We start from the raw sequence: 26,637 nt of genomic DNA on the forward strand, positions 1-26,637 counted from the left end.
TGGTATCTAATCTTTGGGGCCTCTCTTTTTTACTTGACATCCTATTGCTAAGATGCCTCCATCATGTTGTCTGCTGGTACTTCATCTATTAGGCCCCTTTTCTGTTTTGCAATAAAAGGGCCTGATGTCCTGACTGTTCTTTAGAAACACACTTATGTTCTCATTCTTCCTTTCCCCATTGTTCCTACTATTTTAGCCTAAAGGCCTGAAGGAGACCTTGTATTTTAGGAAAGAGGATCCTCCCTGGCTCACAGCTGCAGGGATCTTCCGGCCTTACTATTCGTCATAACTTTGTTCATTGTGACTCTCAGCAATGTATCCACAACAGCCCTAAGGACCTACTTCTTAAATGAAGCATTTCCCTTTGGTCACCAACTGAGAGGATAGACTAGTTTGGTGACTCATGTCGCTCAAGTTTCAAAGGGTGAGTAAAGGGAAATGTTAATATGACTCAGAATTTATCCAATGGTTTTGAGTAAATAACTCCCCAAATAGTCTTTTCCCCTTTAGATTCCTGAACAGGAGCAGCATAGTGATCCTTGGCTCACAGAAGCAGTGCGGTTTGGTAGGAAGAGCATGGCTCAGGGAGGTGGAGAACGGGTGACCATAAACCACCCACCTGCCCCAACCTCTTTCCTTGTGACCTTGAGCCAGTCACCGAATTTGATGGCGCTTGGAGATTCCTTCTCATTCTTAGATCAGAGACTTCTCCATTCATACAAATCTCAACCCATTTCCAGTTCTTAAAATGTCTGAGGGGGGTCTTCGGAAGCAGCCCTGCCTTTCCTCGTTATTTTGGTAAAACTGAGGGGAACCAAGTTTTGGCAGGTATAGAGGCCTGTGTTTGCCTGTGATGTTCAGGCCTCACGGGCTGCTGCACAGCCAGAGCCAGCGCGAGAAGTTCTGGAGATGGATCTTCTGGCGCTAGTGGAAAGCTGTTCAGGTTCTATATTCTTTCCACTCTTCCGACTTCTCTGGGAGCCACAGGTCATTATTTGTGCTCTTTGATGCTTTTCTAAAGGCTACACTTGGGACATTTTCAAAGGTGGAAAACTGACAGAGTGGGAGATGGAATGAAAGGCAAGAATGGAGAAAGAAAATTTAACTAGCACAAACATTGAAATAAAATGACCTTTGTGCCATAAATTAGGGGGTTGGCATAAATGGCTTATTATGCAGCTGAGGTATTTGAAATGTAGAATTTGCTGGGTTGGCAGATTAATCCCATTTATGCTGGGGAAAGTATTCCATGACATTAAAGGATTTATTTGTTTGTTAATCTGCTTCAGACTCCAGAGGCCTTGTTATAAAATAAGCAGGTGGAGAAGAAGAAAAGGGTCAGAAAGAAGGGTTGGGAAGAGACAGCATTTTTATTCCTATTTCTGCTGTGAGTTTTATTAACCCAATGCCTAACAAGGGCTTTGAAAACACTGCATGACTTATTTCATAAATATAGCATATTGCACTTATCATACAGATGAAATACAGGTGTTTTTGTTTGTTTGTTTGTTTGTTTTAACATAGCTAATGTGGTCGGTCTCTGTAAATGCACAAGCAAGAATATATTACTTAGGGCTTTTTTTTCTAACTTAGGGCTTTTAAGCACATGTTTGAAAGAGAAGCAAATGAAAAATGTATTTCAGTTTCTAACACACTTTAATCTTCATTACTAGATTTATTGGGAGCCACAATCAACAGTTATTTTAATTTGAAGCAGTTGCCTTTCTTCCAATTTTTAAAACCCCTTCACCCCAAATGCAAATAAACATTTGCTTTTCTGTTGCCTTTTTCCTCATGGATGGACACAGTGCAATAGCCAAATATCTTCTTAATATCTTTTTCAAAGACTATAACCTTCTTTCTGGTAAAGCAGTCATTTTGTTTTGTTCCACAGTACCTTGACAATGCCGAGAAAACATAATCCTTTACCTAGAATAGAATCTCAGATTTGCTGTTCCATTACCGGGTAGGCTAAGCATTTGTATTAAAAGACAGTTAAGCTTTTTTCAGTGAGGCATTTCCTTCCTTACCTTCCTCACAGAAAGTTCTGCTTTATTTTTAGTAATATCCTGGCTCCTGGTATTGTATTTGTGCACATAATCCCTTCACAATAATGCTTAGCGCTCTGGTGGCACCTTCCCTCCAAGGAACTCAAATGCCTTTACAAACATTAATTGGTTCTCACGGCACCCCCATGAGATGGGTGAGTGTTCCAATGCAATTGGTGTATTATTATCCACATTTTGCCCAAATTCTCTTGCCCTCTTCCCCAGTGTGCTTCCTAATGGGTTCACCTAGAGTCCACCGGAGCTGGCCAGTTAAGACCATGGTAAAGGGAAGGGAGGGGGGAAGCCTTTGGACCTTCTCTCTGCTGAGACCTCAGGAAAAGCTCGACCCTGCGCAGCAATGACACTTAACTTCTGCCCAGAGCTCTGGACTAATTCCTGTGGTTCTGAGCTGTGATTCCTGTGATTCTGGGGCTGGTGGGCTCTGTGATAATGAACTCTAACTTGCCCTCAGAGGTGAAAAATACAAAGTACCCCAGAAGTCACTGGAAACATCCTTACTGTTTCTTGGGTTGGTACAACCTGGCTCTGTGCTAAAACTTCACTGTAATATTTTTCAGCTACATCAGATTTTTTTTTTTTTTTTTGAGAGAAAACCTACCAAAATCTCAACATTTTCCAGAAGCGTGGGCCTTTGTGAACAAAATGTTTAAAAATGTGTGTTAATAATTCTGTATCTACTTGAATGTTTTCACCAACTCCTAGTTTTTACTAGATATTTTATTACTAAAGGGGAGTTACATGGAGAAATAAAGTGGTGAACTGTTAAAGGTGAAAGCAGGAGATAAAGAACCAGATTTCTCTCTTGACAGAACCTCAGAAGCTTAGTAGGAACAGCTGAAATGGAGAACTACTGTCCTTTCACTCTCAGCCAATAGGCTCTTTTGCCTTTATTCAATCACAGAAAAATCACAAGTTTTCTGAAGAATTCCCACCAAGAAGTTATACAGAGGGGCCAAGAACAGAAGTCTACCAAAAAAAATTTTTTTTGGTAGAAATATGCAAATTAAATGATTTTTTTTTCTTTTTTTTTTTTTTAGATTTGCAACAGAGGCCAAAAAATTTTCCTTCACTTACAATGGAAATTGGGGAGAATACATCTTTGAACAAAACAGAGATAAACTCCTGCACATACATGAAGCAATGGGGGCAATATAGACAATGAATAAACAAGTAAAATAAAGAAGTAGCACCTATTACAGTCACTTGCAGCTAAACAAATTTAACACATTTAATCCCAAATCTATGATAAATGTACCTAGATCATACATCCAGCTCAACCCACTGTTACATTAAATGGTCCTTGGTCTACTGTCCTTAGACTCTCCCCGCATGCTCCTGGTGCTCAGCATCTCTGAGCAAAAGGAACGTGTAATGAGGCTGCATTTGCAAACGTTGGATTCAATTGCTGTGGAAAGGAACTTCCACTGTTGGGGTTAAAAAAATGGTTATGCTCAGGTGATGCTCAGGAAGCAGGCAGGGAGGACACAGGGAGCCCACAGGAAACAGAAAGGAGCCAGTTCTGTCTTCTACCCCAGCTTTGCAGTCTTCCTCTAGCGCCTCCTACTGGCACAGCCTATTAGGACATCAGCTGGCAATGAAGCAATGCAGTGGTAGGCGGAGTACCTGCCGTAGCACCATAATGCAAAATTTAGAAGGTTTGGTTTGGAGTTGGAAGAAAAGAACCTAACTGGCACACTTATTGTATTAATTTTTTTTTTGGAAAAAGCCACATAATGCATGTAACATCATAGCGTAATCACTATTAGCCTCTATTTATTACTCCATTGATATAGCTTCCTTAAAGTTCGTTCACGAACTACTAGGAACTAAATCCAATGATGTTTTCTGAATTGGATCCTCCTCACTGACTCTTTGTTGCTGCTTCCTAAAAATGTCTTCTTTCTCCACTTATAAGGCATCCTCTTCAGCTCCCTATATTCTCTTCCTTTTCCTGTCCCCTTCATGGCGACACCAGTCAAGATCCATCTTATTGAATTCTAGGGCTTGGAAAGGTGATATTATATTCCTTTAAGCCTGGAATATATTTCTAGAAACTTGATAATCTAAAAGCAGTCTTAAAACTTCCTGATGTTATTTACTGCTGTTCTCAAGGCAGAAGAGAAATTTATCTTTAGAGGAAAGATTGGTGGTTAAAAATGTAAATTTCAATTATACAGAAATAACCTAAATCTCTAGAATGAAAATTTGGGGTACAGATGAGTTAGATGACTGTACCATAGGTGACATCAGCTTTCATGGTGGGCAGAATGGAAGAAATTACTGTGTCTCAGTTGGAGCACATAGTGAAGGACACTACATACAGTTAGTATGTCATAGGCTGGTTCTTTCAACAGGATAGTAGAGAGAGACCACATGCCCAAGAAGGAACATGGATGCAGACTCTAGGAACCCTGATATCTGATATGACATTAAGTTTTCATCATTAGTTTTCTAAAAATAATGTTCTCTCATTAGTTTTGTAAAAAAAAAAAAAAAAAAAAAAATTTACGTCCTAACCTTAGCCTATGTACCAGAGGAGTTGCAGTGAGGTTCCTGCCTAACTTGGGGCAAAGAGAAAGCGAAGAGCAGTGGTGACCTGGAGGAGCTTGTGAGAAGAGCACCAGGGCCAGGGGTGATGAGTGGCTCTCGGCTGGGGTGGGGTGAGTAGACAGTGAAGAGCTGGTATTAGGCTACTGCCATTGTGTACTTAGAAAACATTGAAATATATTGATGGGAGAGTCCTGGAAAGTATCTGAAGGGGTAAAATCAGTAGCATGGACTTCTGGTTATTGGGGAACGAAGGCTTAAAGACATAAATTAGGTATACAAGACAATGTGACTTTATTTTGCCAGTGAAGTCTGAAGACATATTAGTTACATAATAATCCCCTCAGTTAATTATCATTTTTTGTTTTTTTTTTTTTTGCTTTTTAGGGCCAACCTAGTTGTTATTAATAATAACAAGAGTTGGGAATTCCTTTTTCTTTATGCTCTGAAACAGTTTAAATAGAATAACGATGATCAGGTTGAAGATCTAAATGAATTTTTGCCTGTAAAACTATCCATGCTTAAGAATTTTTGCGAGATAGCTATAGGGAAAACAACCATAAATTTTGATATATAGTGTTTGTGTTATTATTTTCCAGATACTCTACTATTTTGACTTGCTCTTTGATCAAAGAATTATTTCAAAATGAATTTTGAACCTCCAAGCAGTTGTTTTCTGTTGTTATTGTTGTTTCCACATTATTTATTTTTAGATTTACTACATGGTGGTCATAGAGCACATTCAGCACCATTTATGCTTTTGCAAATATATTGTAGTTGTGTGTATATGTGTATGCACCTTGTGTATACAATAAGAGCGCTGCACACTCTGTTGCAGAGTTTAAGCATATGTCCATGTTATTTAGAGTCTCTGTATCTTGGAGATAAATTTCAGATCAGTTTATAAGGAACCTCTTTTTTTTTTACAGCACTGTAATGTTCCACTGTATGGATGTACCATAACTTACTTAAATAGCCTCATTTATGGTATTTGAATTGTTTCTAATATTTTTCCATTTCAACTAATAAGGCTGTAATGAATATTATTACATGGTAAATAATATGCCATTTTTGTACCCACAGGAGTACTTTCTGTGGAATAAATTAAAAATAAATCCCTTTCCTTAGCTCTGTTCCATTTGAATCTTGTTAAGCTGTTTTATCTCCTGAACCATATTATCTGGGTTTTCTTAACATTTTTTGAAACTTCAAAGAAGTTATATTTAAATTTTTCATTGCTTTCCACAAATAATATCCCTCTTAATGTGTTCCAAGTTTATTTTTCTATACTTTGTTTCTCCCCCCACTCCCAAACTTTCCACTCCCAGATCTTGGGCATATTTCCCCTGCTGCTACTTCTACTTCTATTAGGAATATTTAAATCTGATTATTCCTGGTTTCCAAATCTGAGCTCTATATCCTTTTCTCTTCTATTATCTGGTTAATACTTTCATTATTGTTTTATGTTGGTGCAAATAGCATTTTAATTGCTGTGGACTTACGATAAATGTATGAGCAGGTCAGTTCCCTTTTCACTTAACTGTATTTGACTGATTTTTATTTATTTTTTTGATGTTAGGGCCACAATTGCGGCATATGGAAGTTTCCAGGCTAGTGGTCCAATTGGACATGCTGCTGGCCTACACTACAGCCACAGCAATGCCAGATCTGAGCCACATCTGCCACCTACACCACAGCTCACGGCAATGCTAGATCCTTAACCCATTGAGTGAGGCCAGGGATTGAACCTGCATCCTCACGGATACTAGTCGGGTTCGTTATCACTGCACCACGGGAACTCCTTGACTGATTTTTAATATGTATGTTTTTCACATTTTAATGTTTCTGAAATCAAGAAATAATATTATTAAAATTACAGTACATTTCCCTCCCCAAAAGATGTTTTAAAATCAACAGTCTTGGAATTCCCGTTATGGCTCTGAGGTAACCAACCCAACTAGTATCCATGAGGATGGGGGTTCCATCCCTGGCCTTGCTAGGTGGGTTAAGGATCCGGCATTGCTGTGAGCTGTGGTGTAGGTTGCAGATGTGGCTCAGATCTGGCGTTGCTGTGGCTGTGGTGTAGGCTGGGCAGCTACAGCTCTGATTGGACCTCTAGCTTGGGAACTCCAAAATGCTGTGGGTGCAGCCCTAAAAAGACAAAACAAACAAACACCCCCCCCAAAAAAAAGTCTTATAATTGATATCTTCAAACCAAGTGAATAAGATATTTTCTATCACATCATGTGTGCTCTCAAGAAGAGTGTATGTTGAACTTCCTGGATTCTTTTCAAGTTGGTCCAAAATGTGTTGTACCTGACAGATAGCCTTTGAAATATTTAACACAGGGTTCATCTGATCTCTAATGTCAGCAAAGATGAGCTCTATTTTTCTTTTTCATTTCCTTGGCTTTTATTCTATGTAACACTTTAAACATGTTTTCATAAATGTTTATCATTAAGTCTTGAAAGAAGAGTCTACAAATTCTCCAGTGATTTTGTAAACTATTAAAAACCTTGTAACCCATCTCTTTCTGCTTAAATTTGCTAGTGAATTCTGTTCCTCAAAAGTGAGCCCCAAAAGATATGGGCTACTGGGGTATATCTGACATAGACATTAGGTAAAAAGACTATCCATGCAAACAAATGGTATAATGAAAACAGAAGGAAGGAAAGCAAATCAATTTGGAGAATTATAATTTCTATGTGCACCATATTTGGAAACAAATGTTAATTCAATCCACATAGATGCTCTGGTATGTACTCATCTTTGACAGGAGGACTCAAGGAAACACAACAAAATGAATCAAGAGTCTAACAACTTCATATTCAGGAATTTAAGTAGAAACAGGCTAGAGAAGTCATTTTATTATTTTATTCTTTTTTTTTTTTTTTTTTTGGTCTTTTTAGGGCCACACCTGCTACATATGGAGGTTCCCAGGCTAGGGGTTGAATTGGAGCTGTAGCCACTGGCCTACACCGTAGCCACAGCAACACTGGATCCAGGCGGCATCTGCGACCTACACCACAGCTCATGGCAACGCCGGATCATTAACCCACTGAGAGAGGCCAGAGATCGAATCTGTGTCCTCATGGATGCCGGTTAGATTCATTTTCGCTGAGCCATGATGGGAACCCCACTTTATTCTATCTTTAAAGCAACTTTTCTACATAGCCTTCTCCTGATTAACATATATTAAACATATACTCAGGTTTGGTTTTTCCATAAACTCAATAATTATTTTTCCAAAATGGAAAGTTTATACATTATTTTTAAAACCTGTTTTACACATTAGAAATAACACAGAACTGAAGACTTTTAAAGCTATGTTGGGGCAGTCAAGATTAAGCTTATAAATAAATTTTTTTGGTCACAAAAAAGTAAAGGTTAGAAGCTATTCTTCTAACTTTTATTGTTAGAAAGAAACATTAATTGCACTATTCAAATATCCCTTGGAACACTGCAAAAAATGCGTCAATGTCAATATCCCAAACCCTGGAAAGACTCTGAACTAACAACAAACTTTTCACCAAACATGCTAAAAAAAGCAAATTGCCTTTAAGACAGGAAGCTGGACATTTTCTTTCCTTGCTGAACTTAAATTTTCCATGAATTATATACTATGTATTCAATTATAGACAATCCCAAATAATAGGATCATACACTATTTTTAAATCCATAACCATGAGACTCTAGAATTAGATATCAAACCATCATGGAGATAAAGCTGGGGTGAACTCTTGCCAGCAACATCTGACTTGCTCTTTTTTGTGACTCAGATCTTCACTGCTACCAATGAAGAAAGGGCACAAACTTCATATAAAGGACTATCAATGCCTTTTCAATGGTAATAATTAGCTACCTAAAGATATTAAAAAAAAATAACTGGTTTGGAATTGACTAAAGATGTAGTGCTCTAAAAGCTTTTAAAATTCTTAAATTTCAACTCTTGGCGTGATCACAATGCCATGGAAACAGATGTCTGACTCCCAGATTTAATTCTTCCCACCCACTGCAAACACTAACTTTCACCAGCAAGTTTCTTCCATTTTCACAAGGAAAAAGTGTTGTTTTTCTATTTCTTTAATATTGTATCAACGTGAGATGGTGGATGGCCACTAAATTTACTGTGGTAATCATTTCACAATGTATGTTAAGTCAAATCATTATGTTGTACATCTTAAATTTATGCAGTGCTGTAGGTCAATTATATCTCAACAAAACTGGAAGGAAAAAAAAAAGCTAGAAAAAACCAAAAAATTCTTTCAACTTGTTTTCTGGGTCCTAAAGCCTGATCTCTTATTTGCCTCCTGGAATTTTATGCCACCGTATCTGGTATTCCTGATTTTCTAGACACGTCGGGTTGTAGCCATTGTGGATTGCACTGGAAGTCCATGGAATGTGGTGATTATGATTGTAATGTTAGTTAAAACGGGAATACTGCTATAAATGCATTTTGTCCTTGTACCACAATATGACATTTTAAGGCTCATCTTTAAAAAATTATCATAAAATACTTAGGCATACAAAAAGTGTACTGTATCACAATCAAGGGCTGGATTCCCATCACTCAGTTTAAGATATGAAACATTTCCAACTTATATGATGCAACAGCAAAAAAACCAACAACCCAATTGAAAAATGGGCACAAGGCCTGAACAGACATTTCTCCAAAGAAGATATACAGATGACCAACAAGCACAGGAAAAAATGCTCCACATCACTGATTATTAGAGAAATACAAATCAAAACTACTATGAGGTACCACCTCATACCAGTCAGAATGGCCATCATGAATAAGTCCACAAAAAACAAATGCTGGAGAGGCTGTGGAGAAAAGGGAACCCTCCTATACTGTTGGTGGGAATGTAAATTCGTACAACCACTATGGAAAACAGTATGGAGGTACCTCAGAAAACTAAATATAGAACTACCATATGACCCAGCAATCCCACACTTGGGCATATATTTAGACAAAACTTTCCTTGAAAAAAATATATGTACCCGTGTGTGCATTGCAGCACTATTCACAATAGCCAAGACATGGAAACAACCTAAATGTCCACTGACAGATGAATGGATTAAGAAGATGTGGTCTATATACACAATGCAATATTACTCTGCCATAAAAAAGAACAAAATAATGCCATTTGCAGCAACATGGATGGAACTAGAGACCCTCATGTGAAATAAGCGAAATAAGTCAGAAAGAGAAAGACAAATACCACATGATATCACCTATATCTGGAATCTAATATACAGCACAAATGAACCTTTCCACAGAAAAGAAACTCATGTACTTGGAGGTTGCCAAGGGAGAGGGGGAGGGAGTGGAATGGACTGGGAGTCCACTATTGCATTTGGAGTGGATGGGCAATGGGATCCTGCTGTATAGCACTGGGAACTATATCTAGTCACTTGTGATGGAGCATGAGGAGGATAATGTGAGAAAAAGAATGTATATATGCATGTGTGACTGGGTCACTTTGCTGTACAGAAGATATTAACAGAACATGGTAAGCCAACCATAATGGAAAAAATAAAAATCATTTTTTTTTTAAAAAGATATGAAACATTTCAGCTTTTCTTCCATGAAAGAATTCCTCCCCAGTGCTTGGTGCTTTTTGTTTCCTTCCATGTAGTCTTTTACTACACGTATCCCCCAAAACGACATCTTATTTTGCATGACTTAAACTTTAAATACCCTAAGTATCCTTCTGAAATGTTGTTCTTATTTTTGAGATTCCTGTTTTACACAGAACTCTATTTTTTACTGCCATAGGTATTCTATCGTATGATAATTCCATATAAATCCATCCTCTCACTGATGGATATTTAGATTACTTCCAGTTTCTTACTATTTACAAATAATGGTGCTATGATTTTTTTCATCATCTTATTGAACAAAACTTGCTCTGAGATATACGTGTAGAACTGTTGGGATTACAGGGTTTTCCAACATGAGTAGATATGTTAGCTGCTTTCTGAAGTGACTGAACCAATCTCTACTCCACCAGCAGGGCCTGAGTTTGCACTGTTCCACATCCTTTGAGATTATAAACTCTGTAAACAGGGTTTTAGCTGTTGGCATCCTCTGTGACCAGGGTGAGGTTATATTCCTCCAATTAGTGCAACTGCGTCATCTAAAGGATATTTCTAGTTTGGATCCATGTTTTCATATTACCTTATAGGTTTTGAGCCTCTGTGTCAGAGTTTGTGTGAATTTAAAACTGAGGCCATGGTCAGGTAGTCAGAATAGAAAATAATCTGACTATAGGATTCCATAGTTAGAATCCTCTTTTTTAAATCAAACGAATGGATCAAGTCAAGAGAAGTTCCTTGTGGTCTCCTTGACTTGTAGGAGGATTTCTAATTTGCCCTTCCATTGAAAGTAATGATCTTTAAAGATATGAACATTATGTATGAGGCTCAGTCACAACTTCAAATGTCATACAGGCTGAATGGTCCAGTGGCCATTAACATCTGACTCCTTGGTGACTCAGATTGCCGTCCTGCTCCCCAACACTCAGCCCCCAGGCTGAGAGCCTCAATGTTCAAGCTTACTGTTCTGGTTTTTAGTTTACTGGCAATGCGATTTCTTTAACTTTCCTGTTTAGGCCTTTGGGATAAATTTTTCTCTTATTTTTTGTGCCCCAGCACTGAGAGGGAAGAAGTTATGGTCTTCTAAAAACTAAAGGGATAATGCAAAGCAAAAAAGTAACTTTGAGGTCCTATTTATTTTAACGTGTAAGTCTTATCTTCTAAAGCAGCAGAGTCTGACAGAACTGAGTGATGGAAATGTTCTGCAATCTATTCTTTCCAATATACCAGACACTTGTCACATGTGGCCTTTTAACACTTGAAATGTGGCTAACATGTCTGATGAACTAAATTTTTAATATTATGTAGTTTTAATTAAAATCTAAACTTAAATAGCCACATGTGATGAGTTTCTATTATATGTGACAGAACATTTCTAAATATTAGTAATATTCTTAGTTCTTGGGTTGTTTTATGTACTAATAAACCAATGTAGCCTGGGGGGAAAAAACCTTGCAAACCTAGTTCGAATAGTCAAAGGATGAAACAGTTCAGAATATCAATCACCACAAAACCGTTTTATTTGGATAATCAGGTATTTCTCGCCTGACTTGTCTTTCTGGGAATTTTCGAAGATCTACAGTGATTGGGTTTAAGTGCACATTCTTTCCGTCGCCAGCTTCTGAACTAGAAGTCAAGTGATCAATTTCCAACAGCTTTTTCAAGGATATTTATGGAATATTAAAGTGTCAAGAAATCTCAAGGATAAATAATTTGGAGCATAAATACAGAGATTTAGACTGAAATATTAGACAATATGATTAAGAGTACAACATGGTTTATCTTTGAACTGAAAAAGTTTATTGGTAACCTGGAAAGGTGTACAAGTTTGAACATGAACATATGGTTTATTTATGGCATTTTACAAAAAAAACCTCAATTCTACTTCTCCAGGCCTGGACTGGGCTTATATTTCCAATGTTTTAAACTTCCAAGGGCATAATAATATATGAAATAATTCTGAATTTTTAAAAATTGCCATAAGTACAGGTTAGGAAGGCTAAATCGAAAATGTAAGTCCGAAATATAATTAGAACAAATACATATTTTGAAGCAAGCCTGGTTGGGTGCATGTAAACATTTCATTGGCTGGCCTTCAAAATTAAAGATTTGTAAATATTTTTCACTGTGCTTTCATCTACATGCATTTTCTATGTTCTTGTATAAAACTGATGCCCACATTTTTGGTATTTGGAAATGCACTGAAATGGATTTTGGAGTCAGAAAAGCATTTCATGGGATGAATGAACCAAGTCAAAAATGAAAAAACTAAGTTTGCCTTGTAAAACTCAGCCCATATTTCCAGATAAAACTGATTTAAACTCTTGTTCAGAGATTTTCATGTATATTTTCACTGTAGCCATATGATTTAAAATGTCTATGAAAACCAAAGCTCCTCAATCCAGTTAACGTATTTCAGACACTGCTTATTAAGGGCTTTTTTGACATGCTTTAAAACAGAAACAAGTTTTCTCTAGAAAGTATTTTTAGCATAATAAATATGTATATTTTCTCAGAGTGTATGCAGCCCACTCTTCTCTTGATAATCTTCATAGAAACGTCTCAATGACTCAGGAAGTCTGGGTGTCACGGTGCTCAAGGCTTGAGTAAAGTGTCTTTTCATAATGCAGTTGGCTTGAATGTCTTCTTCCAGAGCCAGAAGGGCTGCCTCTCTACAGACGGCTATAATCTGAAACAATACAAATAAATAAAAACAAAACCCAAGCCACCCCCTCCCCCCAAAAAGGAGAGAGAAAACAATCAATACTGTTTTTTAGAAATGTTAACATTTAAAATATTCATCCGTGGTAACTTCTAAAACTATATGCATATCCTTAAAATTTACCTTCAAGAGTCATTCCACCTAAGTTTTCAAAAGGTCAAAAAGTAATCACTTTCATTTCAAAACAAGAGAGTACTTCCATGCAGGAGCAGCAAAAAGATACATAAACTATGGCATTGGCCCTTGAGCTTACAAGTATAAAGATGGAGCAGACTGTGCGGGCACAGACCTCTGACACAGGGGGACCAAGGAAGAGTGTGCCTGTGCTGGGAGAGGGAGGGAAGAACCAGGAGGGAGGGAGGATAATGAGGGGGCCCCAGCGCACCAGCACACCTTGTCACAGCATAGCATTTCCGCATTCCTTTCAACCTTTGATGTATTACCAACATGTAAGAGCATTTCTTTATGTGTATCTCCTTAATGAGTCCTTAAATCTTAGGAATATCAGATAGCGTTGTCTCCGTTTACTTTGGAGAGCTGCATTAGAACAGAGACGTGAATCCTGTTTACTCGGTGAGGAAAGCTGGGAGTATAGAAAAGCATCTGGGGAAGGGGCCCTGTGGCTGCAGAGGGAGGGAGGAGAGCGCAGGCGGTAGAAAAACGGAAGGGAGGAAGGTTCAAGTCTTGAATCCTGAAATGTGTTTCAGGCGCTCTGGACTTCAGACAGCGGAAGCAGGCTGATGCCAGTGTCATTCTAAAGACACATTACTGTGGTGAAAAGAGCTTGTGGGATGAAAAGAGATATTGTGATTTTCAGGGCAACAGGGAAAACAGTGATTGATATTGACTGCACCCTTATATCGGTAAATGAAAGGGCCAGCTGAAACACATTTGTCCAGCCATTCAGCATATTTTCTCTGTTTGTTCACTTACTGAAAAGAGTTCCTCTGCTTATGCTGGGCTAATGGCTGCCAAAGCAGTTTAGTAGCTTTTTAGGGGATTTAGCAGCATGTTTAGGGAGCTTTCAAAAAAACCTGCATAGATTTAGATGGCTTTGTCAAATTACGACAATGTAACTGTTAGTTCTGGGCTTCATTAATGAGCACTGAAGTCGACTATAGTGGTTATGCATATTAATGCTTTTCCAGAAAGAACAGCTACCAACTTGTTGAAGGAAAAAACAAAACTTCTAGGGGTTAGCGAAACCACCTCATCACATATTCTGGTGCAAAAGAGTTATTTTGAAAATCAGAAGTGAGAGTCAATAAGCCCAGTAAAAGCACAGGAAACACCTAGCATGGTAAACTGGTTATCTGATAGCTCCACTGTGTTCCAAAGGGACCCCAGAGACCTCCGTAAGGAAGTGAAGGGACCCAGTGGGGAGAGCTCAACCCCCTAAGTCCCCTCCATCTGAGCAGCACTTCCTTCATCCACACATGAATCTGAAGCAATGGTTGCAAAGCTGAAAAGCTGGAAGAAGAATCACTGGAAGGAGTAGAGAGGAATGAATTTCCTGCTCACTGTTATAGTTGTAGCTTCTTCGCTGAGATTCTACAGGGATGTTTCCACTGTGTTTCTCCCTCCTCAGGCTGAATGGAGTAGAGAAGTTACCACCAATGCTATTTCTTGCACACTTCATACCTGACACTTAGCTCACAGAACACTAGACCCAGGGCATAATGGCTACAAACATTTACTGAGTACCTACCACATGCCAGGCAATTACTAATTACAATTACCACAATTACTTTAGTAATTAACTGCTGTGTGATTAGTGTCCCTAGTTTGGTACAATGCAGTGATCCCCTATTAGAGATACCTGTGAGGTCTGATGGAAGCATGGCAAATGGAGTGGTGGTGGGCAGCGGTGGAGGGAGGCTAGGTTGGGTTGAGGAAAGAAGGGAAGGTCAAGGCTGCCTGGAATCTCTCAAAATTCCTGGAATTTGGTTCATGTGGCCAGATGGTAGGTGGCTAATACTACTGGCACATCCGAGAAAGTAAACCAACGGTCTTCCTCTCTTAACACACAGTAATCAAAACGGGAAAAGAAGACATGATCATACACACTCCCCTAATAACTGGCATCTCCGGTGGCCTACGTGGCAATGAAGTGAGGTCACTGAGGTCTCGAAGGCTGTCCTTGGGGCCAGCTCTCCTGAGCAATTCCTCTTTGCAAATCAGCTTTGCTTCCTTCATATCTGCATCTATAGATTTTCTTCTAAGCATAAATTACTTTTTGATTTTAGGTGGTAGTTTCCTTGACAGTGACAGAAGGGACATTGGTGGTGTTCAGAGCCGTTACTGCCATTTGAGGGCTGGATATTAGTAACATGGGGCCTCCGGTAAATGTTAACATTTCACAGTAACAATTCACACAGTAAAACAGTGTGTAGGCTCTGATTCCCACGATGCACAGTAGAATGTTAAAGATTTCTGTGAAGCCTCGCAGTGATGATCTGCTTAATTTACTTTAGCCTGATGTTTCCCAGAGAACTCTGCACCTGTCCTGTTATTGGCAGAACACCTATAAGTGGCTATCTTTGGGGTTACTGCAGGTCTTCAGCACACATTCAGAGATGCTAATCTGTACCCAACAACTCAATCCAGGCACAATGCGTCTCTTGCCTATCTTACATCTGTTTGGTTCTTTTGCTCTCCCCTATTCCAGACTAGAGAGAAGAGGGAAAGGGCTGAGTAAGAGAGACTGTGCTCTGGACAGGCACATAATCTATGTACATTTGTTGAACTGACCTGAACAGTTCCTTAACTATAAACGAGCTTTTAAAAAGTATATATTTAGGAGTTCCCGTCGTGGCGCAGTGGTTAACGAATCCAACTAAGAACCACAAGGTTGCGGGTTCGATCCCTGCCCTTGCTCAGTGGGTTAACGATCCGGCGTTGCCGTGAGCTGTGGTGTAGGTCGCAGACGCGGCTCGGATCCTGCGTTGCTCTGGCTGTGGCATAGACCCGCAGCTACAGCTCCGATTAGACCCCTAGCCTGGGAACCTCCATATGCCACGGGAGCGGCCTAAGAAATGGCAAAAAGACAAATAAATAAATAAATAAATAAATAAAAAGTATACGTTGTATATATCTTTCTACTATTTGGCCAATATCCTCTAATATTTTAACTTATGCTTCATATGACCTCTACTTTGTCAGTTACATTTAAGCTTTTGGAATGATAAACTCAGTAAGAAAAACTATTTAACACTGTGATGTATATTCCTCTTAAGTTTCAGTCTGGGGCACTACTTGGAATCTAGTTCTTTCCTTAGAGGTAACATAAATTGGAAATTTTAGCAAGAATACAAGCATGCCTGTTATTTTGAGGGATACTTCCTTCGGTGTCAAAATTTGTTACACAAAGACAGAAATTTTTTCCTGTGTTGTCATGGGGAGAAAAACTGCACTTAAATTGAGAAAGTTTCCCCCAAATTTACCGACAATGAAGTAATACATATTGGTTTAGAGAATTAAAATGGAAGATTTGTTTTAAAAAATTGTGCAAATAGTTACCTATTGTCTCTGGATGACAGTAATCTGGCATCAATTAATTACTGAAGGATTTTCTTTTCTGTATGAAGCTTGGAAAGGTGAGGTCTTTTCAGATAAATCTGCCCACACACCTCTCTGTTTGAGAATGAATACTATAGAAACTGAGAAGGCTCTTCAATTTAAACTAGGGCCTTTCTCTCCACTCTCACTAAAGTTTGTAAGAAAACTGAAAGAGTGAATGTATATGTATATATCTCCTTACAGTGTATAAAGGGACCACACAGCTCATTATTCTGCTGGCATCCCCTTCAAAATCACACAGAGTCTGTGATTGTTTCAGTGATGGGGGAACTCAGATGGCTTTTCCCCATAAGGCCACAGAAGAACCTCACTGAGAAGAAGTGTACATGAACATACAAATTTAAGTCACAGACTGTCAGGTATGTTAAACTAACCCGTTTAGATAGAAAACACTTGAGTCCCTTAACTTTCTTTGGCAAAAAGGATTTTGGAAGCTTTCCCTTAATCCCTTCACTATCTCATCCTCTTCCCCCATAGGCTGCAGACTAGATTATTTATTACTTAAATGGATTATTAGCCAACTACCAGTAAGGTTACCTTTGCCATTAGGCTGTTTTGGCTAGCTCTGTAAAACTGAGCGTGTGTATTCTGTGTTCTTTTACAGTTTTGACTAAAAAATTAATACTCAAAACACATATATGTGCTTTGCTGAAAGGTAAAAATATCATCTGTTTGGGAAAATGAGTAAACAAGACAAAAGACTAGCAGAGTGAGCCCAAGATCTCTGTCAGAGAGACTAAGGTTGTGTTTCAGTGGCCGTGACAACCATTTATTTGGTGCCAACATGTCACAATTCCTCTTTCTATTCATTCAGCAGTGGTAATAGATCCATCAGATATCTGAAAAATAACATAAAATAAGCAGGAAATCTCTATGTGAAAGACTGAGGCATGTTTGAGATGAGCTTTTAAAAGGTAGGAAAGGGAAAGATTTTTATGAAAATATTTAGAAATTCTCAAGTCACTAGAGAAAACAGTAATTGTTTTCAATTGCAGGAAAAAAATAACACAGCAATATAAGCAAAAGGACATATGAGTATGAATTTTCATGCTATGCCTGTGCTCTGAGAAAGCACAGAACAACAATACAGCAATAACTGGATTACGTGAGACAACTCCACTTGTGCGGGGTGTGGGGAAGCAACTTCCCAGGATGAGAAGGCTCTTGACCATTGAACCTTGGGAAATCTAATTACCTCACTTTTAAATGCAAAAGGGCAAAAGAGGCAATTGTGCAGAATTCTGAATGCCACGAAGAATAAGAACAATGTCTTACTTCACTGGGGGAAAAAGAAAAAATGAAACCTCTTATACATAGTCTACAGTATTTTCCCCCCAATCCATGAGACAAGAAGAGTTTAAACAGGTGGCTCAGCTTAGTAAAATAGAAACAGGCGTATTGCGAAAATCAAAACCAACGTGGTTTCTAAACAGGCAGCAGCAATTTTTTAAAATGATGTGATAAAGAATGATCAAGGCAAAAACTGTTTACCAAAAACTAATGATCAGGAAGGAAAATGCAAGAAAAATTGGACACTGTTTTGACTATTCATTCCTCCTGTGCCATAAACCTTTCGTTATTATTTTCAGTTTCACAGCAGCACTACCTTCCTTCCCGGTGCACTGAGAAATGAGGAACCCAAGAGCAACTTTAAGCACAGTTACTGCCATTTCCAGATAAGGCTTGGGTAGTGTCTGCACTTCTTTTCTATTGACTGTAAACAGATTATGAGAATGACAACAGGAACACATACCCTCGAGCAGCATGTAAGGTTGGGAAGAAAGGATGCTCATGTTCTAGCATAACCTTTACCCCTCAGCTCCTAATGACCACTCAGAGATCATCTGTATTCTCCAAAAAAGTGGAAGGATAACAAACTTCTGAAGATGGCTTAAACACCAACCAAAGTTCTGCTTGGTTCCCATCGCCCCACCCTGCAGGCACAGAGTGAATCCAGAACTGTGGAAAAAAAGATGTCAGTAATTTTAAATGTGCCAGAAGAGGAGGCTCATTTACAGGGTGACCTTAGATGATGAGAAAAGTGGCTCCCTGAATTTACCTAGTTTAATCAGCACATGGAAGGGCTGCTTTATAAAGTTCATAGGGAAACTACAACCTATCCAAGGGACAGTAATTTATGGGTCCAAGGTTATGGCCATGCAGCATCTGAGTAGGTGAACTGCACAGTACAGAACAGACTATATGGCGAGGTGGAGCTGGAGAAGAGAAATGCCTATAGCCCTTTCTTGGGAGACTGTGCGCTAAATCCAGGCAGAGGCAGGGCTCCTCTCTGCTGGCCCTGCAGCCACAACCGGCCCGGCTGAGGCTCTTGCCATTTGGCAGGAAGAAAGCACGCCTTCCAGTGAGGCCTAAATGTGCTTTTCAGCTTCTTTGTATTTCAAGTGTACTAAATAGCTTTAAAGAATCTACCAAAAGAAATGGGCTGCAGTGCTTTAGAGAGTCTTAGGTATTTTCAAGAAAGTGGTTTTGTTAAAAGCATCTTCTGTCTGGAACACCTGTGACCTGTTGAGCTTAATTGGGCTGCAGCTGGCGCTGATTGTGGCGCAGCGGCAGCGGGGGACATTGTTGCGCTCCGCTCCCCCGCCCCTTAGCTTTTCTTTTCACTTTCACAGCCCGCGACCTCCTTCCCCTGTGTGTCTGAGGGATTAGGAGCCCAGTAGAGTGGTGTCCTGCTGTTTGCGAATAGCCTGCACTGGAGGTGCTTCAAGGAGGAGGCTACCTGGGAGATTATGTGCTCATGTGGACGCCGCGGACCATTCTCCTCGGCCCCATTGAGACGCGTTGAAAGGTGGTTGAATGGCCCCGCCTGAAAGATGTGATGAAGGGCGCGCAGCAGGTTCCTGGCCACAGAGCAGCAGATGGAGTCAGACTGTCACAGGCACGCACAGCCAGGCGCGCCCCAAACTGCCAGGAACGCAGATCAGAGCAGAAAATAGCACCAGGGAAGGGAATTCCAGGGACGCAAGGGGCACTTATTTCAAGTCCTTTAATATGCCACCTCACAGACATACTTTTACTTATGGAGGCTGGAAGTGAGACTTTTGGAGGTCAAACTAAGGAATTACCTAACTATAGCCTTTGGACTCTCTGCAAAATAAGCTTTATGATACCGAATCCATCTGGGCTTATGTTAAGGTCATATTATCTAGAATGCCATACACAGTACTGAATTGGAAGAAAAGAATTTCTGTAGGGACACATTCAAAGCCTAATGACATTAGAGAAGGGGGAAAACTATTTTGCTTAATTTTGCTGATTTAAAGTTATTATGAACTCTCTAAAATATATAGCTGAAGTATATACACATCCAGACGTTATTATTTGCATGGAGAAACCCAAAACGGTTTTTGTTTTTTAAAAATTTACAAATGGATTAATCATCCCCCAGAGGGAAAGATTTGGCGTTTTTATTCTTATTGTTTCTACAACCATCTGCAGCTGTGAGAATTTTTAATATCTCTAACATTAACTGAATCACGAGATAAAAAGACGTATTTTTGGTTCTGAAAAGAATACCCCAACTGGTATGGGTACAGAGAAAACAAGACCACGTGGTAGGGAAGGAACGGGGTGAGAAGGCAAACAGATGTTGGGGACCCCCTATTCATTCATTTATTAAGGAAATCTTTATTGACATCCTACAAGGTACCAGGCCATGAGCAACAGAGTGGTGAAGAAGACAAAGTCCTGCTTTCACAGAACAAGATGTGCAAAGTACTGGCTAATGTACTTTTTCTTTAAGGCTTAGTGTGAATGTTTTTCAGGGAGGTGCTCCTGGAGGCAACTTCATTATCTCCTCATGCCTGAATGCTTTTAGGATCACCTGTGTTACGGTCTGGCAGCAGTCTGGACTACGGTTCTGTCATATTGCAATTGTTAGGATATAGAGTTATTAGTGGCAAAAGTCTGTCTCCCTCACTAGATTAGAAGTCTCATGAAGGCTCTCTGGCCTTGGCCCTGTCCTTCTCCCCAAACATATTAAGTCAGCATACTTGACATTTGAGAGTCTACAAAACTACTGCTGAGGTCCTCTCTGAGCATTTCCAAACAGAGATACAAACTAGATTTACATTTTTTTTGTTTTAAACACACACACACACACACACACACACAACTCCGTGACAGCTACACACAGAACTGTGACAACTGCAGCCAAGATAACTGTCTACTGTGGACTAAAAAAGCAAAAATGCCTGGGACACAATGGATCATCCTAAGTCAGGTGTGTATTTGTGAACCCTCGGGGGGTGATGACCAAGCTATGACCAGAAAGCTGTTGGAGACCAGGAAGAGGCACCAAACTTTGGGTAAAAACACTCAGTAATGGGAGAGCTTGGCCTTGGGCAAAGAGGAGAGAACACCACAAGGGGATATTCTACGGAGAGGAGACCAAGCAAAGTTTAGTGAACTCTAGGACTCCTCTCTAAGTCTGGAGGGTTTGATCCTCCCTGCCAGTGCTATGGGAGCTTGGGGAGCAGTGGCTGAGGGAGAGTATAAGGCAGGGGTGTTAAGCTAATTTTAACATACCCTGTGTTTCATCATCTGTCAAATGTCTTCATTGCCAGCTCCCACATTGGGCTCCACCAACATACAATATAAAAATGCCTCCTTTGAAACTCTATAGATTCAGGGATGCCCTGGGTAGCCTTCCTTGGATCTTGTCTAGCTTGGGATTCTGGACTCTGAGGTCTTGCAGAATGGAGTTTTTGGGAATTAGAACCTTTTACACCTTTTTTTTTTTTTTTTTTTTGAAGATAGTTGGCGTATAACATTATATTAGTTTCAGAAGTACAACATAATGGTTCACTATGTATATGTGAAATGATCACAACAATATAACATCTGCCACCATAATCAGTTACAAATTTCTTTTTTTTTGTGATAAGAACTTTTAAGATCTACTCATTTTGCAACTTTCAAACACTCAATATAGCATTATTAACTATAGTCCCCATGCTGTACATTACATACCCAGGACTTATTTATTTTATAAGTGGAAGATTTACCTTTTGACCACCTTCACCCATTTCACACACACTAAACCCAGGGTTTTGACTTATAATGAGCTCCTTTCTCCTATTCTCTGAGGAGCTGCAGACCAGTCCTTCCCAATCAGCAGCCTTGCTTGCCATCTTTAAATTTATATTAAAGAGTATGGTATGGTGTTAGTGGCTATCTGTCTTAAACAGAAAAAAATGACTTGACAATATTTAGCTAGCTAAGGGGCATCTGAAGACAGGTCCCAGTGAGCAAACACTAAGTATACCATTAGCTCATGACAGGGAGTGGGAAGACAACATGATATTTATCCACTTATTTTACAGATGTCATTCTCATTGATGATAGTATTCTCAAAGTTCTTCTTTCCTAATAGCAGATAAATAAATAAAAATGGATTTAAATGAAATTAACATCACCATTCAAAAACACCTAACAGTATATATTCACATAGCTTCTCTACTTTTACATTTTTAAGGTGGTCTCTGTTTCCTCTGATAATGCTTATGTTGTTTATAAACCTTTTTCTTCTTTTTTATTTTTTGCTTTTTAGAGCTACACCTATAGCATATAGAGGAAGTTTCCATGCAGCATATGGAAGTTTCCAGGCTAGGGGTTGAATTGGAGCTGCAGCTGCCAGCCTACACCATAGCCACAGAAACTTGGGATCCGAACCGAGTCTATGACTTACCCCACAGCTCAGGCAATGCTGGATCCTTAACTCACTGAGCGAGGCCTGGGATTGAACCTGCGTCCTCATGGATACTAGTAGAATTTGTTTTTGCTGAGCCACAATGGGAACTCCCCAAACCATTAAAATAAGCTCACATTACATTATTTTAAATTCAAATGATAATAAAGCAACACTGTCTTGTTTGTTACATGAACTAGATGCTATTTCAAGTATTACTTCAGTTTTGTGTGTTTATTAGCTATATAAGAAAGATCCTGTAGTTCTCTTATGGCTCAGCAGGTTAAGGATCCAGTGTTGTCACTGCCATGGCCTGGATGGCTGCTATGGTGCAGTTTCAACCCTTGGCCTGGGAATTTCTACATGTCACAGGTGAGGCAGAAAGAAAGAAACAAAGAAAGAAACAAAGAAAGATTCTTAACTTGGTGTCTCTGGATAGCTAGATGGGTCTAATAATATACTGAAATCTATGAAACTTTTATATGTAAAGAGATGGTTCAAAATTTTCACCATATTCTAAAAAGGAACCAGAAGTTCCTATTGTGGCTCAGCAGTAATGAGCCCTACTGGTATCCATGAGGACGTGGGTTCGATCACTGGCCTTGCTCAGTGGGTTAAGGACCCAGTGTTGCTGAGAGCTGTGGTGTAGGTTGCAGACGTAGCTGGCTCAGATCTGGCTTTGCTGTGGGTGTGGTGTAGGGCAGCAGCGGAAACAAATCCTACTAGGAACCATGAGGTTGTGGGTTTGATCCCTGGCCTCACTCAGCAGGTTAAGGATCCAGTGTTGCCAAGAGCTGTGGTGTAGGTCACAGACACGACTCGGATTTGGCATTGCTGTGGCTGTGGTATGGGCTGGCAGCAACAGCTCTGATTAGATCCCTAGCCTGGGAACTTCCATATGCCACCAGTGCGGCCCTAAAAAGACAAGCCAAAAGACCAAAAAAAGGAAAAAAAAATAAAATAAAAAGGATCTCTGATTTTACTGATTTGAAAGCCAGTAGTGAGATACAGCACTTTCCTTTTTAAGATTTTTTTAAAAATTTTAACAAAATTTAAACATTAGAAAAAATTATGTGTGGGTTATTTAAAAATAAATTACAAATACATGTAAAAGCCACATCAGTTAATCAATCTCCTTATATTTACCTTTAATTGAGGTCAAGGTGAAGAATAAAGATGATTCATTTTATGAAGGGTTTTAACCAAAACATTCACGTTTTTCCTCTTTCGATCATTAAGTCCATTACTTAATGGCCTATGAAACCTAAGCACTCTTTCTTAACTATGTGACCCAACTCCTTTATAAGAAGTCTAATGAGAGAAAAAGTCTTGTGACAAGTTCAGCAATGAAAACAGCCAGAAAAAAGAATGAAAAACATCTACTTGTAAAGAGTAAACTAAAAATATGAGAAACGCCATAATGGCAATCCACAGATATAGAAAGGGTTATGGAGAGAGAGGATAGATGAAACTACTTGTTGATAATGAACAAATCATGTTTAAAATATTTTTTGGACATGCCTGAGGCATTTGGAAGTTCTCAGGCCAGGGACTGAACTTGGACCACAATGGCGACCCAAGCTGCCCAGTGACAATATCAGATCCCTAACCTCTTGTGCTGCAAGAGACCTTGTAAATTTTTTTAGATTTAAAAGATGTATTAAATTATCACTTGTTGGGATTGGTTTGGTAACAGAAATGCAGCAGTTGGTATATTTAAAGAGCTTTTGGTGAATTTTTAAAGTATAGATTATACACCTAGTAAAATCTAAAGATGTAAAATTGAGTGAATATAACTATGTGTGTTTAGTAAATCTCATGACTGTATCCATACATTTTATCTCATAATTTTAAACCATCAGATTTCTAACCATCTAAAATGTATTAATGGAAAGAGACAAGTAGGTATTTCTAACTGAAGAGAAATCTTTTTCATGGAGATGAGTCAACTGGATGCAAGGGGATTACGATACAATGGAAACTATTTTGCAATCCTAGTCAAGATATTCTCTATTATGAAGGATAAACTATATACATAAAAGCACCCTACAATGTTGTAAAGAGGAGAAAATTGGAGCAAGTGCCAAGAATTTCTTCTTAAGGGCTGTACTTTTTGGAGATCTAATCACCACACTTTAGGCTATGCCTTGGTAACAAGCACCTTCGTTTCATTATGTTGGCATCTAACTGGAAAAATACTCATACCACCTTTGATACAGTGTGTTCAAGATATCTTTTGTACATACTTTATAATTACACTGAAGAATATGAAAGTTAGGAGAAATTCTGAGTTATTGTATAGGTCTGTCCTGCCTTCTGCCAACCAACTCTTTTTTTCTTTGAAATAAAAATATCTACATTCATACGTGCTCTGTCATTTGCAGATGCAATGTTAAGTTCACAAGATGTGGCAGGAGTTTAAGCACTATATTAAACTGTGAAGTATATTTTACCCACAGTAGTTCAAAGCCCAGAATTTGTGAATCTTTTAAAATTAACTAGGCTGTTAAGATCCCGTCACTCTGGCAGCAACCCAAAATAGCTGTGCCTTTAACAAAAGAATTCTGTAATAAAACGAGATTTTACATGCTGAAACAAAATATTTTAAAATATCTTTCTCCCGATTGCTCATTTTAGTAATATTTGTGGAATTTAAAACCCACACACATACATACAAATGTTCCCACAAAAGATCATGTTAAGTTTTGGGTTAACTTCAGAATTATCAACTTTTAAATCATTCTTAAAATGAACACTTTTGATTTATTTTCTTTAAGGAGAAACCCAAGTCTTGAAGACTTTAAGGCATGTATTTTTAATTGCTGTAACAAACATGACTAGGCTAACTTTAATCAAAGGGGACTTGTGAGCAGTTTTCACACTACATATGTGAACGCCTCTTAGCAAGGAGGATTAAATTCTGCCTCAGCCTCTCTTAGGTCTCCAAATATGTGCAATCATTTGTGACATCTGCTATATATTAGTCCTTTACTGCTAGGGACAGAATTTAATTTGAATCAAAAGGGAAAAGTTATTATAAGGTTATTACTGGGTCTAATAGAACCCGAGGACAGTAGGGTGTCTGGCCTCAGCAGACCAACTGGAACCAAAAACTGGTTTTCTCTCCATAATTTTGACCTGTCCTTCTCTCTGTACTTTGGCTTTATTCCTCTCTCATTAGAGTGGCTTTGTCCACATAGTAGAAAATACGGCAATGCCTAGTTTCTATGTTCCATATCTTACAGCTTTAGTCCCCAGAAAGTCCTCATTTTCTCAGTTCCACTAACCAAAACTCCTGTGGGAAGTCTTTGAATGGCCTGGCCCAGTCACTGAGGCTGGGGAAAAGGTATTAAGATGGGGCCTCACTGAGGTAGGTCATTTCCTCTACATGATGCCAATCATGTGTGTGTTTTCACAGTGTGATGACATGACAACTCTGTAGTTTTTTTGGGGCGGGGGGAGAAGGTGAAGATCCTTGGGAGGGCTGGAAGTCTAGATGACTGGAGGCAGGCCTATGGTGGTGGCTGAGGGAAAGAGAGAGAGGATGTAAAAAGTAACTACCCTTCCCTGGGTATACGTAAACTTGTGCTGCTTATTCATTGCTTCAAATGCTGTCTTGGTAACACCGTACTTCAAAGTGTTCTGCTGAAAAGGTGCCAACTGGATCTTGTGCCCAGCAGGGCAACTGCCCTCCTGCTCCCTGCCAGCCATACTGCCACAAAACAGTGCTCAGCATATCTCAGTAGGGCCAGCTGCTTAACAGCTGCTATTTTCTTAGATTATGCTGCTCATTAGGCATCCAGATAACATTCTGTGCAACTGATTTTCAGGTCAGAGGTTATCATCCAAAATATGGTGAAGTTGAAAAACTTCAAGAGCCAATTTCCTTGGCAATGATTATGGAATACATAGGAAAAATTAAAGCTATTCTTTTTGAATGATGATTCTAACGTGGGTCACGATCAAAGACATGTTATCTTTGTGCTGAATCCATTCTCTTTCTTAGCAACGGGAGAAGTCTCAATGAAAATTAGAAAAGAAAGCAAACAAAACCTCAACTTCTTTTGTGAGGGGGAGCTATAATCTGTAGCTAGTAGATTATAAAGCTTGAGTCTGGAGCTGTTCAGTTTAGCAGTTGACGGAAATTTTATTTGGAGACAGTCCCCAAATTCAACTAAAGTTGTGCATGTAACTAGAAATGCATCTGATAAGACTTAAGGAGAAGAATGAAGTGGATAGCATTCTAAGGTTGGAAAACTTTGCATTAATTCTACCATTCTAAGTGTCTGAAAAATGATTTTTAAGTGTCTTTGACACCAGCTCTACCCCACTTTGTAAATCTGACCAACTCTTTCTCTTGAGAATAGTGGAGAAAGGGGAGATAGATGAGACTGAGATCATTAGTGAAC

General features: G+C 39.1%; 1 protein-coding gene across 2 annotated transcripts in view; it reads right to left on the reverse strand.

Moving 5' to 3' along the window:
* Positions 1–11,994: 11,994 nt before the first annotated feature.
* AFG2A (AFG2 AAA ATPase homolog A) overlaps positions 11,995–26,637 on the reverse strand; it is a 324,349-nt gene continuing 309,706 nt past the window's right edge. Inside the window, exon 16 of one of the 2 annotated variants that reach the window (XM_084970684.1) lies at positions 11,995–12,906. In XM_084970684.1, coding sequence (XP_084826810.1) covers positions 12,730–12,906 — 177 coding nt within the window. In that variant the 3' untranslated portion in view covers positions 11,995–12,729. 2 annotated transcript variants of the gene reach the window in all.

The sequence above is a fragment of the Sus scrofa genome, chromosome 8 (genome assembly GCF_054392235.1).
Source record: "Sus scrofa isolate SSC_HxYL_T2T_F1_AM1 chromosome 8, Sscrofa_HxYL_maternal_Yorkshire_Landrace_v2.0, whole genome shotgun sequence".
Taxonomy (NCBI): domain Eukaryota; kingdom Metazoa; phylum Chordata; class Mammalia; order Artiodactyla; family Suidae; genus Sus; species Sus scrofa.